This window comes from Manihot esculenta, chromosome 17 (assembly GCF_001659605.2).
Source record: "Manihot esculenta cultivar AM560-2 chromosome 17, M.esculenta_v8, whole genome shotgun sequence".
NCBI classification, from domain to species: domain Eukaryota; kingdom Viridiplantae; phylum Streptophyta; class Magnoliopsida; order Malpighiales; family Euphorbiaceae; genus Manihot; species Manihot esculenta.
This window is the reverse complement of record NC_035177.2, coordinates 22,554,722-22,570,534: the sequence shown is the minus strand read 5'-3', so window position 1 is coordinate 22,570,534 and position 15,813 is coordinate 22,554,722. Positions and strand designations below refer to the sequence as shown.

Sequence of the window (15,813 nt, the reverse complement as noted above, 5' to 3'; positions counted from 1 at the left end):
CCTTAAAACTAGCCATTAGTTTACTGGTTAAAAAATTTTGAAACATACTGTAATTGAAGAATGTATCTATGAGTTCTCTAAACAAAGAACAACATCCTCTGAACTCATAAAAGCTTCTGGAAAAATTTATCCCAATCCAAGAAAATTGAAAGATATCATTATCTGAGCATCTAAAATATACCTACTATGATTTTTATCCCTGTCAACTTCACGCTTCGCATGGCAATAGGAAAGAGGAGATCAGGAATGATCTCTTTGGTTCTGTCTTGTGGCCCGAATGTAGAAGAAAACTACAGCAACTAAGGTCACCAAGAATCCACCAAGGATTACATCTCCGCCAGCTGCAAACTTAGCTGGATGATGTGAAGCCATCCGTCTGATTCCTGGATTTCCAGCTATAATCCCACCTTCTGATGGAGCTGGACTTGGAACAGGGAGATGCATGAATCCCAACATCCACGAATTGGCCAGCGCAACGCAAAAGAGAAGAAAACGAGCCATAAATTTGATTGTGCTGGTGCTACATGAATATATAATTTGAAGCAAGTCTCAAATTCTTGATGTTGTTTACTTGTTTTATATCTAGTATAAAGATGACTTGGCAATATAATATTAGGGTTAGGTGAGAAACTTGACAAAGTTTGAAAGCTTGGAACACGGTTCCAATTGTTGGACTATAGACTTCATTTCCTGTGGGAAGGTGATCCTTGGGGAGGTTTATTTAGGGGAAGAAAGAGGGAGGAATTAGTCTCTTTTACCTATTTTAGTTCAATTCTATTGAAGTCGTTCTAAAACTGTAAAATCTTGAGTTTGAGCATCAATGTGAGCTAGATGAACAGGGAAACAAAGCATGCTATTTGGATCTATACCCCAAGGAGCTGATCATGAATACTTCCCTGCAGCACTTCTAGAGGCAAGGCTTAGTTTTTACTCCTTAGATCTTTGTTTCTCTACTTAAGCAGCTGTTTTAGTGTTTTTCTTGATGCTTTGTCAATCAAAGCAGTGGGATTTGAGTTTTTCTTTTTTCTTTTTTTAAAAAAAAGATAGGTCAAGAAAAAAAGAAAGTAGGTCAAGAACCCAAATTTGATATTGAATTACTAAATTGGAGTCTGGACTTCTATCTAATATCTAATAAGGGGAGGTGGTGTTTGGGAAAGGTTGGATCTTTGGAAGACAGAAATGCAAGGAAGTCGTTTTCATTTACTTTCTCTATTCATTCTTTGACTTGTTTCTTGTTGTTGCTCAAACAATTACAGAAGAAACTCTAGTTTTTAGCTTGTAGAGATGCTGTGATTGGGATTTCTCCATCTCTCTCTTTTTTTCTTTTTTAAAGGGGAAAAGAAACTGATGAAATCTCAGAAAATGAATTTAGACTTTTTTTTTTTTGCCGACCATAGAGAAGTCAAGTAAACCAAATCATTCTATTAAAATTTGAAGAATTTCAATTACATTGGTGTCGATCAAGAAGATGGCGGCCGGCAACATAAGTGCATCCATTTGTTTTCTTTCTTTTCACAAAGATTTCTAATCATCCAAACATAAGTATTTGGTCAATAGTTCAAAGATTAATTTGGTTTTATTCCTTGTGATTTGCATCTCAGAATTGAATCACAACATAACTATTTAATTAATATCGTTTAAGTCCAATTAGTATGAATTCATCAACAGATAATCAATCTGATCTTCCTTTCCTTCATATGCTTCCGATGATCTCTAGCAGAAGCTCCTTGGTCTGCTCAACTGTTCGTGTGCCGCCATAACTATCCTGAAACCACAGAACATTCATTTGATTTAAAAAAAAAAAAAAGAAAAAAAAAGATAAGAGAATTAAGGCAGAGTACTATCAGAGTGGCATTGGAGTTATTGGCCGTGAGATTTTGAGTTCGAACTATCGTTACCTCGACACAGGATGAAACGAGCATTGCTCCTTTAGAGGTGGAAACATTGATGTCAATGAGTTCAAGGCCAAGAGAAGTCACAGTCTCAATTAATTTAGTGATTTTCCTTCTTTTCTTCTCCAAGATAATCTTGATCCATAGCTTATTCCCATAGATTTTAATCACCTGAACATCTTCCTGCGAAATAATGACATAAATAAAAGAGCGTCAATGAAATTTTCAAGTGAAAATAAAAGGGGTTATGAGATTATTATAATCAAACCACAATTCCAAATTGCTTCATTTCATCTGCTGCAGCATTCATCTCATTACTCCTTGTCTTGAGGACTGCCTCCTCCGACGATGCTTCTCTTTCAAGAAGTTGGTCACTTAGAAGCTTCACATTCTGCTGCAGCTCCTTGATGTAAGTAATTGCGTCCACAATTATGGCTGCCTTGTTCATCTAAAACCAGCCAAGAAAAAAAAAACAAAAATCCACAGTTAGCAAGACAAGTTAACGAAAGTGGAAAATGAAGAATTTCGTAGAATTTTACATTGGTGATTATAGGCACCAAAGAACGTAAAGCCAGGAGACTATCACCAAGCTTTTGTCTTCTCCTCCTCTCAGCATGAAGGTTCTTGGATTTATACTCTCCACAATCATCCTTGTCGACCGTTCTCAGGCCTAGTCTTACCATCCTGCTACTTTCTCGAGTATTATTCAACTCACTAATGGCAGAGCCTGCGAGTTCCGATATCGGAGATGACTGGTCAAGATTGGTTATGAAAAGATGTTTCCAGTAATGAATGGTTATAAAGAAGCTAGTCATGAAGAGAGAGAGAGAAAGAGAATCTTGGTGGTTTTTGTATTACATAGTTCTGTTATTGTGTTCCTTGGTTCACCTGAAAAAGTACATAATGCATGAGTTACCAGAGGGAGATGATATTCTGTTGCAGTCAAGTACTGCACTTATTAATATTTGCGAAATGCATGCTCCCATATTTGTAATTTAATATTTTTATTTATTAAACAACTCAATTTTAATCATAATTTAATAAATATTTAAATTTTTTTAAAATTTATTTTTAAACACTTAAATTTTTTTTTTAAAAAAAGTTACTTGAAATATAATTATAAAATTATGAATTCAATTAAAATAATATATATTTGGCTAGTTTTAATACTGCTTTATTGGGAAAACAAGGTTGGCGTTTGTTGGTTGACACCAATTCTCTTCTATATAGAGTGCTCAAAGCTAAATATTTTCCGAATGGGGATTTTTTGTCGGCTCGGTTAGGTTCTAACTATAGCTTTGTTTGGAAGAGTATTTTGTCTTCTCAACAAATGTTGCAACGTGGGGTAAGGTGGCGAATTGGTGATGGTAAGCAGGTTTTTGTTGTTAATTGCCCTTGGATTCCTCGGGATATTGGTTTTATGCCTTTAGATGAGGCGATGTTTGTTCCTGAAGCCATGAGAGTATGTGATTTGTTTGTTGAAGGTGAGCTGCATTGGGATGTAGAGAAGCTAATGAATATTTTTAGTGTTGCTGATATGAGAGCTATTCTTACTATTCCATTGCCTCTATTCCCAAAACCGGATAAATTAATTTGGCACTTGCATAAGAAGGGTGTGTACTCAGTTAAATCTACCTATTTTTGTGCCTTAGAATTGTCGGGTAGGACTGGTGTGCTGGGTTATAATGATGGGTGGAATCGTCTTTGGTATCTTGATGTTCCTCCCAAAGTTCGGGATTTTCTTTGGCGTACTTGTCGTGGAGTGCTTCCTACTCGGGATATTCTTTTGAGGCGTGGGATACATGTACCTGCTGCATGTCTTTTTTGTGATCATGATGAATCTATTTCACATGTTTTTTTGCATTGTCCAATGGCTGTTGAGTTATGGAGACTTGCTGGTTTTTCTACTACTGTTGATTTTTCTATATTCATGGATTTCTTTATTCATATTTATAATACTTTTGGCAGAGAAAGGACTGCACGTATGGCTATACATGCATGGAAGTTATGGCATGCCAGGAATGAAAGATTGTGGGTCAATAAAGTTTTGTCACCCAGTGAGGTTCATCATGCTGCTAGTTCCTATTTTAATGATTATGTGGCTTCACTTGTGTCTCGACCAAGGACGTTATCCCACCCATCTGTTCCTCGTGTGCTCCCATTGGTTGAGGCTACCACTCTTGAAGTTGATTGGATTGCATTCATTGATTGTGCAGTCTTTGCTAGTGCTGATTTGTTCGGTTTTGCAGCAGTATTTGAGGACTTGGAAGGCTTCTTTTCCATTGCAATTTCGGGTTTCTATGAGGGGGGTGGGCAACCTGTTATTGCTGAAACTTTGGCCTTGCGTCAATGTTTATCTTATGCTAGAGATTGTTTTCTTCAGGCGGGTTGTATTTTTACGGATAACCAATCCTTAGCCTTGGCTATTCGCTCTCCTCTGGATGACTTTTCAGAGTTTGGATTAGTTGTTTCTGATTGCAAAGATATTATGCGGTCTCAGGGTAACATTCATGTTTGTTGGGTACGGCGTTCAGAAAATAGAGCCGCCCATTTATTAGCTAGAGAGTCTATTCATCATGGTAGATTCAAGATTTGGATTGACATTCCTGATTGTCTCTTGGATTATTATTCTACAAGATAAATAAAGTTTTTCTTGATTCAAAAAAAAAAAAATATTTATTAAATTATTATTAAAATTGAGATATTTAATAAATAAAAATGAGCATGGATGCATTTAGCCTATTAATATTCCTTCAGACATTTATGGCTATGCTGCCAAGTAGTTTTAGCAATTAAAGTACAGTTAATTGGATAAGTTGAATTTCTTCTGATATATATATAGCTTTTATTCTGATTTTTAACCTAATTTAACTTCCCATGCCCAAGACTTGTGTGGTTAAAGTTTGGTAACAGTCTTGGGAAGATTTATGAAATATCTAAACTAAAATGAAAACATCTAAACCCTTTTATTTATAAAATTCAAAAAACTTAAATATAGATTAATAATGTCATGAATAATTTAGCTGATGCAGATTTATAATTTAGTTTTCAGATATTGTCATTATTAATAAGTCAGTTCCTCTATTTTTTAAAATTTATTAAATTTTTTTTCATCAATAAAATAATTTTTTATCTATTTTTACTGTTAAAAATATAACAAAAAATTAAATTACTCATTCTTTTCCTCTTCTTCTTCATTGATTATTCTTCCTCTTCTTCTTTGATTTTTCTTTCTCTTTTTTTCGATTTTTTTTTTATTCTTCTCCTTTCAAGAGGAGTGATTTTTAGGTATTACCATTATTAACAAGTCAGTCCTTATATTTTCAGAAACCTATTAAAACGTTATTATTTTTTCACTTCGTTAACAAAATAACCCTTTCTTCCGTCTATTTCTGCCATTAAAAATATAGCAAAAGACCAAATTACCCCTTTTTTTTCTCTTCTTCTTCTTTGATTCTTTTTTTTTTTTATTTTTCTTTTTATTCTTCTTTAAGGAGGAGGATCATTTTCTTTTTTTTTTTTTTCTTTCTTCTTTTTTAAGAAGGGAGAGGAGAAGGAGGGGTTATTCATTGACGAAAAGAAATGATAAGAACGCTTTAATAGATATGAGAAAAGATAAAAATATTTTAATAGATTACTGAAAATGTAGGAATCGTCTTGTTAATAATAATAATATTCAAAAACTAAATAAAAAAGTTTTATTTAAGGCCAAAATTGAATTTTAAAAATTTTCTCTTTCATTCTTTATCTATTTTTAATGGAAAAGGGGACGAAAGATCTATTTCGTTGATGGAAAGAAAAAATAAAAATGTTTTAATAAATTTTTAAAATTATAAAAACTGATTCGTTAAGAATGATAATATCTATGGACTAAATAATAAATCTTCCTTATCAAAATTCAGATATATTCTTATTATATCTAAATTTCATTGACATAAAGAAATAAATGTTTATTTAATTTTTTTTTGGCATAATCAAATATGTTTGTAGAGACATAACATACTCAATGTTATTTTATATTTCATTTATCTTATTTTAATTTTATGAATTACATATTTGCATTGCTTATATTTTAATATTAAAACTTCACAAAGATTGAATCTCCTATTTTAGGTAAGCTACATTGTAATGCATAAAATCAATCTTTCTTCCACTTAATTTAATAAAAAGTAATATATATATATATATATATATATATATATATATATATATATATATATATATATATAATATCCCATTAATTAATAAATGAGAAAAAAAATGCAATTATAGTGAAAAGAAAAAAACACACAATAAATGTCATTATGGTCTCTTGATTTATTCTAACATGGTTCCTGACTTATCTTTCTAAAATTAGAAAAAGTCTTCATATTATTGCTTAATTAAATTGTAGGAAATCTTGAAATCTTCCTTCAAAAAAATCTGGAGCAAAAGTAATATGATCTTTTTTCTGAGAATGCATTAAAAAAATCTATGTGCATTATTTATCACAAATGACTGAATTCTATGAATCGGATCACTCGACTCTGCTTCTAGCTCTTCACACTGAAAATGTTAGTTCCACCTTGTCTTCTATCTAAAACTTCTATTACTTCCTCTCCGACTTGTTCTACCATATGCTCCATTAGCTGATCAAGTTGTTAAGTTAATGATGGACTTGAAGAATATTGCTTGTAAAATTTCCAAAGATCACACGTCCAATGAAACAAACACTCTTATTGGTTGCTGCTGCATTAGGGTATGTATCCCACATGCATCTAATATATATATGTACAAGTGCATGAATAGTTTAGAAAATTCAAGGGTTCTGAACCTTTTTTAGTTCCCACCTGGAATTGCAGGATGATTTTGAGAGTAAGCATGAGAAAAAATTGAAGGAATTCAAGAATATGCTGAAAGAAGATGGAGAAAATGCTGCAGTTCAAGGTCTGGCAATGGTTGATGCTATCCAACGTCTTGGTATTGAATATTATTTTCAGGAGGAGATCAATGCTATTTTGCAAAACCATTACACGATAATTAACACTCATGATTATGACATTAATCTCCCCGAAACTGCCCTTTGCTTTCGACTCTTAAGACAAGAGGGTTACTATGTGCCTGCAGGTTAATTCTTGTGTTATATATATACATTACATACACATGCACGTAGTAATCTTGTTGATGAGTTATTATTTGATTTTGGCTAGCTCATTTAATAGTAATTTGTTTGGTAATGAGTACTTACAGAAGTGTTCGACAGCTTTAAGGACGACGAAGGGAATTTTAAGCAAGAACTAAGTAGTGACATCAAGGGATTAATGGAGTTATATGAAGCTTCACAGCTTAGTATAGAAGGAGTAGATATACTTGATGAAGCTGGAGAGTACAGTCACCAGCTTCTGAATTCGTACGTTACATGTCTTGGTTATACTCAGGAGAGGGCGTTAGTAGAGCATACATTGAAGCATCCTCACCACAAAAGTCTCCCAAAGTTATTGGCCAAAGACTTCATTAGTAGAAATTTTCGAGGGGCAAATGGGTGGATGAATGAATTGCAAGAACTTGCAAAGTTTGATTTTGAGATGACCCAGTCTCAACACCAGCAAGAAATTCTTCAAATTTCAGAGTGAGTTCAGTCTTGATACTCATTTATCCAATATCCAATCTCATTTATACGGGTGAATTAAATATCTTTAGGTGGTGGAAAGGGCTTGGTCTGAACAAAGAGTTGAAGTTTGCAAGAGATCAACCTGTTAAATGGCACATATGGTCAATGACAGCCCTCACAGATCCAAAATTTTCAGAGCAAAGAGTAGACCTTGTAAAACCCATCTCTTTTGTTTACATGATCGACGATATTTTTGATGTTTATGGGACTCTTGACGATCTCACTCTCTTCACAGAAGTTGTTCACAGGTAACCTTTTATTGGAACCATTTTTAACTTAAGAGTCGGTTTAGATTTTGAATTTGAGTCTCATATTTGTTTGGCTTGGTTGCAATTAATTCCACTTGGTAAATATTTTGAATTTTCCTTTACAGATGGGACATTGCTGCCGCTGCACAGCTACCTGACTACATGAGAATATGTTTAAATGCTCTTAATAACGTTATTAATGAAATTAGCTTCAAGGTCTATAAATGTCATGGCTGGAACCCTCTGCTCTCTCTACGAAAAGCGGTAGATTTGACAATAACATTTTGGAGCAAAGTTGTGCTGATTTGTTAAGAGTTGATCATAATTACAGTATTCTTGATTGTGACAGTGGACAAGCTTGTGCAATGCATTCCTAGTAGAAGCGAAATGGTTTGCTTCTGGAGATGTGCCCAATGCTGACGAGTACTTAAAGAATGGGATTTTGAGTTCAGGGGTACATGCTGTTCTAGTTCACCTTTCCTTTCTGTTGGGTCAAGATATAACCAAAGAAAATGTGGAATTGCTTGATTCCAATCCAGGCATAATATATTCTACTGCAAAAATTCTTAGGCTTTGGGATGACTTGGGAAGTGCCAAGGTACAAAAAAACATCCAAGTTTACGTCACTAAACCCTTGATGCCAAGTGCTTGATTTATATGCGCTACAAAAATTAAACTAAAATGCAGGATGAGAATCAGGATGGCCATGATGGATCATACCTGGAATGTTACTCGAAGGAACACCAAGAATGTTCAGTGGAAAGTGCAAGAAAGCATGTCATCCAGATGATTTTAGACACATGGAAACAACTCAACAAGGAATGTCTCTTTCAAAATCCATTTTCACAGACATTCACCAAGGCTTGTCTCAATGTAGCAAGAATGGTTCCTTGGATGTATAGTTATGATGAAAACCGTTTCCCGATTCTTGAGGAGCATATCGGCTACCTTCTTCACGATAGTGTCTCCATGTAAGGGTGCATGAAGACATTATATATTACATTTCTGCTTACAAGCATTTAAAAGTGAACAGATATACAGATGGTTGCATAACGTCAAGTATAGCGAGAAACAGAGTTGAACAAAGACAATATCATGTTATTTTCTTGAAATAAACATCGGTCTTATTTTCATAAGCTCAAATGTTCTATAAACTCAGCAATGTATCACAGAATCAGCAGTGGAGGCTTCTAATTATAAATCCATAAACAACGCGGAACAAGCAGATTGAACTACTTATCTAAAGGCAAACGCAGTTTATAATGGCAATGCTTGTTTGACTTCCCCAGTTCAACAAGGTTCTTTGCTTCTTCAATCTTTGACTGCTTAACCAACCCATCTATTACAGGCTTAAACAGGCCCGCTCCAACAATTAAACCCGTATTGATAACCTCAGTACACAACTCAAGAGCCATTTCAAAATCACCCTTCTGGCAAAGAAATGGAACAATTGTAACATACGTCACCCTATCAGGCAAACAGTTCTTGTCTCTCAATTCCTTGTACCACCTTTTCACTTCCTCTGCGTTCCCATCATCGCAGAATCCTTTAATCACAGCATTATAACTCATAACATCTGGTTTACATCCCTTGCCCTCCATTTCGCCTAACAATTTAACTGCTTCCTTTACTCTGCTGTTTAACACCAATCCTCGTAACCTCGAATTGTAACTCCGTGTATTGGGGACAACATTCTTGCTTTCCATCAAACCCCATATCCTCTCTCCATCAGCAAACTTCCCATTCCCATAAAACACATTTAAAAGCGTGTTAAATGTAATTAAATCCGGCTCCACACCCTTACTTTGCATCTCATCAAGCACAAGAACAGCAGAATCCAAATTACCCATCTTACAGTAAGCTTTTATGACAGTATTAAACGAAACAACATCAAGGGTTACGCCTAACTTAGGCGGCAAATCCTGTAGAATCGATTGAACCTTGTCAAACTTGCCTGCGCCAATACACGCTGATAATAGGGCATTAAAGGAGCGGACAGTGCGAACGCAGTTCAAGTCAGGCATTTGATCGAACAACTCGTGAGCGTGATCAAACATGCCAGCCTTACCATAAAGAGTAATGAGGCGGATAGTGAATTGTTCATTTCTAATATCTTCAAACTTCTTTTGATACTCGAGGACATCTTCTACCAAGGAAAACTTGTGCGCAGCGGCCAGACGACGAACAATATTTGAGTATCTTTCATGGCAGAAACGAAACTTAGGGGACTCGGAAGATTTCTTGAACTTGTCTGCCATTTTCTGAAGTTTGAGTTCACGGGTGCTCAGGACGGAACTCGTGGCAGTAGTGTGAGTACTAAATATGTTTTGAAGACGGCGACAAACCGAGGACATTGCACTCTCCGGCTTAGTCTTTACTCTTCAGCGCTTCGGTAATGTGTAGTCGACTCAAGGCTACTAGTGCACTGGCAGTGGTTACTTGCAGCTGTTTCGGTGAAGGCAGCAGAGCTAAGGCCTGCTTCAGCGGCCTGCTAATGCTTGGTGGACTCGGCCTATAGACTGTATATTGGCCCGGCCGCTGGTCCGGTTTAGGAAGTTTTGGTTTTGGGTTGGTTCTGGCAGGAGGAATGGAAATTTTTTTACATTATACTATATCTGTCTCATACTTTTTTATTTTAAATTATTTGTTATTTTGAAAATTTTTATATATTTTATTATTATTTTTTAAAATCATTTAATATTAATATATGACAAAAATATGACTATTTAAAGGGTATTTTAGATATATTATTATACATACAACTTAAACATCAAATGGATCTAAGGAAGAATTAAAAAATGGATGTGAACTTCTATGACAGAGACAAAGTCCAATGAGCTCAGAAACCCAAGATGAAAGAGGCTTTCTTGACTTTGTCACTCATAAAAGCTCCCAGCTTTCAACAAATTGAAAACCTGAAAAACAAACCCTCTCCCTCTCATTAAAGATGTTTGTGTTAGGAAGATGTAATGGTGATATCAAGAATGTTGGTCTAACCATGTCTTTATGTTGTAAAATTCACTCTTTCTACCCTAACCAGCATCTAAGCCTCTCATGAAACTCCATGCCAATTAATGCTCACATTCTTCAATGGAAGACAGCACTCACACTTGTTTTTTTTTTTCCCTAAACTTTGACTTCTTAGCTCTGCAAATTTCCCTTATCATCGCATCATCATTTTTAAAAGAGTGCTACCCACTCACTCATCTGTATCCTTTGATTAAAAAAAAAATACTTGCTCATCTGTATCTCATCATTTATCTACACGCCTAAGCCATGTAGAAAATTGCCTCCGCTTGCTTTCATCGTCCATCTGCTCATTTAGTACCAAGGTTATGGTGTTAATATCACTGATAATGCAGAGGAGAAGTAATCTGAGCAAGTGATATCATTGTTATGGTGATTTACTTTACCAGAGTAATATTGGGGCATTTTCGTTTCTTCTTTTGTCGTGTTATTACAAGAACACTTGTCTAATTAAACAACTGAAAATATACGGAAGCTTTGGTTTCTGGATCTCCATTAATTAGATTTTCTACTCGAGGTTCTCAATTTCTTATTGAGATAATGAGCCCCGCAATACGCGTTCTCTTCGCCGCAAAGGTCGGCCGGCTCAGTCGCCGGTGAGTGGGCTCAGCGATCGGTACGAATATTCTTTAGAAACATCTATTTATTTTCTTAATGTCTGTCGTATTCTTTCTCTTCGGTATGCAGTGAGATACATTGGAAAAATAACTCCAGAGTCGTCTTTCGTGTCAGTGAGAGTCTCATGAAAGAGAAATACTGGACAGTTCTACATCATCTTCACCCAAAAGAAAAAAAAAAAAAAGAAAAAACTCCCATTTGCATTCAATTTGTAATTTAATATTCACATTGATCCATTTGTATCATGAACAGAGTTTTGGCAAGGATCTAAATTTGCCTGAATTACAAAATCTTTGTTCAGTTACATTTGGCACCTGGGATTGCAACACTGTGCAAGCATTCTCCAGTTCTGCTACTCTACACTGCATTTGCTGCAAATGTACTCCAGTTTCTCTTGAATGTTCATGCTTTCTTGCTAAAGGACGGACTGGCTCATGAGGGTCTTCTTTATGTTCCCTACAAATTCGAAATTCATCTACCCTTTTGATATAGTACAAGCAATTGCTAATTGAGCTGCTGTGTTTGGATTCTTGAGTTATGAAAACTTGTAATGATGTAATTGATGGGAACTTGGAGTTTTGACCCAGGTGCTGTAAACTTTCGGCTGAAAGTTTCTCATGATTCAGTGCATAACATAACCTCATCTTTTCCTCTTCACATAATTGTGTGTGAACCTGAGAAAAACAAGCTAGAATCAATGACATGCTCTCAAACTAACAAGAACACAGATGCTACTGCAACGAGAGAAACTTCATATGAAATGAATCAGCATACCTCAAGATATAGGTCCATGGCTTGGTAAAGTCTGTCACTAGATTCTCTTGCAGAATCTGGAAGCACTGATACTAATGCTGCAAATGTGGAAGGTTTCAGAAGAAAATCTGGTGCTACTTCCATTAGATACGAATCCATCAAGCGGCCAACCTTTTTTAGTCGACTTGGGGTCATCCAACCTCGTCGGATATATGCTTCAGCAAGCCTCAACACCAAATTGACATCATACATATACTTCTTCCTAGGTGGAGATGGAACTAGCAGATGATCCAAAGTTGCTTGATCTAACTGTGAACCTATCAGCAACTCCAACTTGAGTTTGTAGCATTTGCTTAGTATTTTCAAACTTGAGACGACTCGAAGAACATCAAATAATCCCTTGCAAGAAAGGCAGCTCCTATCAAGTAATAAAAGGAGACTGATCACCTTCTCCATGATTTGGCGCTGCTCAGCCAGTCCAGTGCTGGGAAGTCTTGATCTCAGGTAAAATATGAGGAACTTAGAAATTATAGCGTGGTCTACTTTCTGGCTTACCATCATCCTTATCACTTTGTCAAATAAAATGACATTCAAAAACAAAAGATCTTCAAACCACCAAGTTGTTGGAGAGCAGTTGTTTCTCGTGCTACAAGTGCTGCTTATATCAGAGGAAAACTGAGAACTGAAATTCTCCGAGGAACATCTGAATGGGCTTGCAACAGTAGGCAAAGAGAGCCTTCCTATAAGAGACTCCAATACTTTCTCAAGGACAAATGAAGAATTTGATGCAGGAGATAAATCTTGGCATTGCTTTAGAGCTACAAGGAGTTCAGACCAAGTCCAATAATTAATCCCTTCAAGAGATTTTTCTGTTTGGTCAACCAAGTTGGGTGTTGCAGAGCTATTACTGTCCATTTCCATGTAACAAGCAGCACAGCTCAGTAGGACAATATTTGAGGGAGTTATCTCAATTGCGCCATTGTTGTAGCAAAACCTGGCAACAAGCTCGAAACCTCTGGCACCTCCAGGGAAGCATTGAAATACTACTTTTAGTTGTCTTGCACTACCCGTCAATTTACCAAATAATTTCCTGAATCTTCCTGAGTAACATGCGAGAAATTTCTGCAACAAGTTACAAGAAAATTACCAACCGAATTGATTCAAAAAATAAAAACGAAAGGAACACATCATGAATCAAAGTGAAGAAAAGAACAAATAGCATTTAATAGCAACATACACAGTTCAAGTAATAAACGCTTTAAATGCATCAAACAGATTATAAAATTCCATAGAAGAAAATTGGAGAATCTTGCATTCGAATAGAAATATTGGCAAAAAGTTGCTGTCAACAGTAAATTTGTGGAGGTACTATCGGCAGTTGTGGAAGGAGAAAAAGAAAGGTGAGAAGGAAAGTTTGTGGAAACAAGAAACATCAAGATAAGGACCACTCTATAGTCTATAGGATAATGAGTGCAAATTAAAAGGGAGGAAGAGTATGCATTTATTGAGCTTTAACAGAAGCTGCTCAATTAAAGTAGAGGCAGAGTCCAAATTTATTGAGCCTGATAATATAATGAGTACAAAAGTGGAGTAAGAATTGATAGCAAGCGAATTCGAAGTTTCATAGCACGAAGCAGACAAAACAGAAGTAAAGAGAAGTGGATGGGAAAGCAATGTGAGAGTAGTACTACCTTGTCCACTACGAAAATCTCATCGCCATTGACATCTACTTCAAGCTCACAGCCAAATTCCATTTGTTCAAACCAGAAGTTCATGCAACTGAAAGAGAAGAACTTTTTCAGTTTTGACCCAAGAGGGGTAATTGAACGTATGAAGAGTAATGTCTATGAGGAGAATAAGAGAAAAGGCAGAAGGTGCTAACTTTGAATTTGCTGTTGCTTTTTCTATGTGCACGGAGAGAAGAGGTTGCGTCTTTGAGCACTTTATCAACAAGAGATAGCACACAATTTTAAGGAACTAAAGCAGCCTAAATCTTCATTAAATATATGGAGAGAGAGAGAGAGAGAGGGATAACTGAGACTTACTAATAAAAGATTGAAACAAAAAATTGTGTTTAGGCTTTCTCGTTAATGCAAACTGAAAAATGAGGGGCTCAGATTTCGATTATTTCTCTGATTCTGACTTTTCTTTCTTTTTTTTTTTTAAATTTATTTATTAAAAAAAAAAACGTGTGATGGTTTTTCCTTGATGGGTTTTCTTTGCCTTTTCCGTTACTTATGCCGCCAGTTTTTGAAGTGACTTGACCCCATGTTGTAATAGGCCTCACTGGATTGGGGGTGTTGTTTCCCACTGAAATTAACCGGAAAATCTAACTCAAACTGAATTATTTCATACCGAAACCAACCCAAAAGGCCCATTATGAATTTTTACCATAGATATTGATAATATGAGATCCGGTAAACTTATAAGATGAATACACTCAAATAAGAGTTTGATATCACTAGAAAATTAATGAGTCAGGATTAGTAATTGGGAAGTTAGTAGGGCTGATTGAAGGTAATTTCAATGTAAGATTTTCAGGAGAAGTTAATTGATGTGGAACTAGGGTTGGTTTAGGGTTATATATAACTTGTTCGTCCTGATACTCCTTATTCTACATTCCGTCAGATTGGATGAAAACATTTTTTAATAAGTGAGTCAGGCGGCTCAGTAATGGTGAGCAGTCAACTAATAAATACCGAGCCAATTAGTCCATGCCTTGTCCTTTTACCTACGTCCTGTCAGCCTATTCTATAGTATGCGCATTTATAGTCTCGACGACATATTGAGGAGACGATCAATGCATAGAAGGTCAACATTCTACTCTGATCTCATCAAGTAGTGCTTGACTTAATTGATCTGTATTGAGATGGATCTCCTCTAGTCATTTATGATTGGTCGGGTTAACATTCAAGACTTAGTCTTGAAGAGGTCTACTCGTCCGTTCTGGGCTTTGTTGGGATCAGAGATATTGTTATGATCTTTATATCTCATAGGTCGAGCTTCCTGTTGCCCGGTCGGACCAAATGGTGAGGTTCATAGAACCCTTCTAAATCCCGTATACACGTGTCGCAAACTTAATGGGCCATGTCCTTTATATATTATTAGATGGTCTTTCGCTTCTCTAAGGGTTATTTATGATGATTGGATGAGCGAATTTAATTTTATGGAGCCATTATGGATGGTTTTCGACGCATTTCTCTTTGAGAAACACGCCCTCATCATTATTGATTCTTAAACAGGCGTCATCAAATTAAGGCAATTATTTCGGGAGGATTCGAAGAACTGCCATTAAATGAGGTCTTTTAGGGAGTTTGAATTTTGAATTTTTCGGCCTATAAAAGCATTTCTTTGGACGCTTTAAACAACCTTGGCATTTTTAAACTCTTTTCTTCATGCTTTGAACTCCTTCCTTCTTTAGCTCTTCCTTTGAGAATTTTTCCTGCTTCAGGTGTGTCTCCCATTCTTATGGCTCTCTTAGAGTTTCACCCTGTAGAGAGGTTGCAATCCAACGTTACTCCAAACAACCTTCGGAGAGCCATTCCTGAAGAGTTGCTTCTAATGAAGTCCTATCAAATTAGGGCTCCACACTCCTTCGAGAGAATTGCTTTGTTCTCCTCTTCTC

General features: G+C 35.9%; 5 protein-coding genes across 7 annotated transcripts; 2 read left to right on the top strand and 3 right to left on the bottom strand.

Annotated features, from left to right (window-relative positions):
• Positions 1 to 1,142: 1,142 nt before the first annotated feature.
• LOC110605594 (transcription factor DYT1) lies at positions 1,143 to 2,759 on the bottom strand. Its single transcript, XM_021744223.2, has 4 exons — positions 2,432 to 2,759; positions 2,161 to 2,340; positions 1,899 to 2,075; positions 1,143 to 1,765 (listed from the first exon to the last, which is right to left on the bottom strand). The coding sequence occupies exons 1-4, from the start codon at positions 2,705 to 2,707 to the stop codon at positions 1,694 to 1,696; spliced, it is 705 nt and encodes a 234-aa protein (XP_021599915.1). The 5' UTR covers positions 2,708 to 2,759; the 3' UTR covers positions 1,143 to 1,693.
• Positions 2,760 to 3,176: 417 nt separating this feature from the next.
• Positions 3,177 to 4,551, top strand: LOC122722292. 2 transcript variants are annotated; one of them, XM_043952756.1, is made up of 2 exons: positions 3,177 to 3,259; positions 3,861 to 4,551. In XM_043952756.1, the coding sequence occupies exon 2, from the start codon at positions 3,877 to 3,879 to the stop codon at positions 4,531 to 4,533; it is 657 nt and encodes a 218-aa protein (XP_043808691.1). In that variant the 5' UTR covers positions 3,177 to 3,259; positions 3,861 to 3,876; the 3' UTR covers positions 4,534 to 4,551. The 2 variants fall into 2 exon arrangements, with proteins under 2 accessions (XP_043808691.1, XP_043808690.1); XM_043952755.1 differs by having other exon boundaries at positions 3,195 to 3,376.
• Positions 4,552 to 6,543: 1,992 nt separating this feature from the next.
• LOC110605593 ((3S,6E)-nerolidol synthase 1) lies at positions 6,544 to 8,830 on the top strand. The gene is made up of 7 exons (XM_021744222.2): positions 6,544 to 6,630; positions 6,734 to 6,998; positions 7,122 to 7,500; positions 7,572 to 7,790; positions 7,916 to 8,054; positions 8,140 to 8,388; positions 8,478 to 8,830. Exons 1-7 carry the CDS (start codon positions 6,544 to 6,546, stop codon positions 8,763 to 8,765), a joined length of 1,626 nt encoding a protein of 541 aa, XP_021599914.2. The 3' UTR covers positions 8,766 to 8,830.
• A 37-nt stretch (positions 8,831 to 8,867) lies between these two features.
• LOC110605592 (pentatricopeptide repeat-containing protein At3g13150) lies at positions 8,868 to 10,339 on the bottom strand. The gene has a single exon (XM_021744221.2). It carries the CDS (start codon positions 10,142 to 10,144, stop codon positions 9,023 to 9,025), a length of 1,122 nt encoding a protein of 373 aa, XP_021599913.1. The 5' UTR covers positions 10,145 to 10,339; the 3' UTR covers positions 8,868 to 9,022.
• A 1,269-nt stretch (positions 10,340 to 11,608) lies between these two features.
• Positions 11,609 to 14,104, bottom strand: LOC110604851 (BTB/POZ domain-containing protein At3g22104). 2 transcript variants are annotated; one of them, XM_043952752.1, is made up of 3 exons: positions 13,426 to 14,104; positions 12,210 to 13,310; positions 11,609 to 12,109 (listed from the first exon to the last, which is right to left on the bottom strand). In XM_043952752.1, the coding sequence occupies exons 2-3, from the start codon at positions 13,107 to 13,109 to the stop codon at positions 11,678 to 11,680; spliced, it is 1,332 nt and encodes a 443-aa protein (XP_043808687.1). In that variant the 5' UTR covers positions 13,110 to 13,310; positions 13,426 to 14,104; the 3' UTR covers positions 11,609 to 11,677. The 2 variants fall into 2 exon arrangements, with proteins under 2 accessions (XP_043808687.1, XP_043808688.1); XM_043952753.1 differs by having other exon boundaries at positions 13,880 to 14,087.
• Positions 14,105 to 15,813: the final 1,709 nt, after the last annotated feature.

Bases quoted from the DNA above. Each gene is read 5' to 3' on its own strand.
- LOC110605594 (XM_021744223.2), bottom strand. From the start codon at position 2,707: ATGACTAGCTTCTTTATAACCATTCATTACTGGAAACATCTTTTCATA. The intron at 2,341-2,431 runs GTAAAATTCTAC...GGCTGGTTTTAG, and splicing joins TGGTGCCTATAATCACCAAT to ATGAACAAGGCAGCCATAAT. The intron at 2,076-2,160 runs GTTTGATTATAA...ATTATTTCGCAG, and splicing joins TGAAGCAATTTGGAATTGTG to GAAGATGTTCAGGTGATTAA.
- LOC122722292 (XM_043952756.1), top strand. From the start codon at position 3,877: ATGGCTATACATGCATGGAAGTTATGGCATGCCAGGAATGAAAGATTG.
- LOC110605593 (XM_021744222.2), top strand. From the start codon at position 6,544: ATGGACTTGAAGAATATTGCTTGTAAAATTTCCAAAGATCACACGTCC. The intron at 6,631-6,733 runs GTATGTATCCCA...CTGGAATTGCAG, and splicing joins TTGGTTGCTGCTGCATTAGG to GATGATTTTGAGAGTAAGCA. The intron at 6,999-7,121 runs GTTAATTCTTGT...GAGTACTTACAG, and splicing joins GGGTTACTATGTGCCTGCAG to AAGTGTTCGACAGCTTTAAG.
- LOC110605592 (XM_021744221.2), bottom strand. From the start codon at position 10,144: ATGTCCTCGGTTTGTCGCCGTCTTCAAAACATATTTAGTACTCACACT.
- LOC110604851 (XM_043952753.1), bottom strand. From the start codon at position 13,963: ATGAACTTCTGGTTTGAACAAATGGAATTTGGCTGTGAGCTTGAAGTA. The intron at 13,311-13,879 runs GTAGTACTACTC...AACTTGTTGCAG, and splicing joins AGATTTTCGTAGTGGACAAG to AAATTTCTCGCATGTTACTC. The intron at 12,110-12,209 runs GTATGCTGATTC...TGTTTTTCTCAG, and splicing joins CCATGGACCTATATCTTGAG to GTTCACACACAATTATGTGA.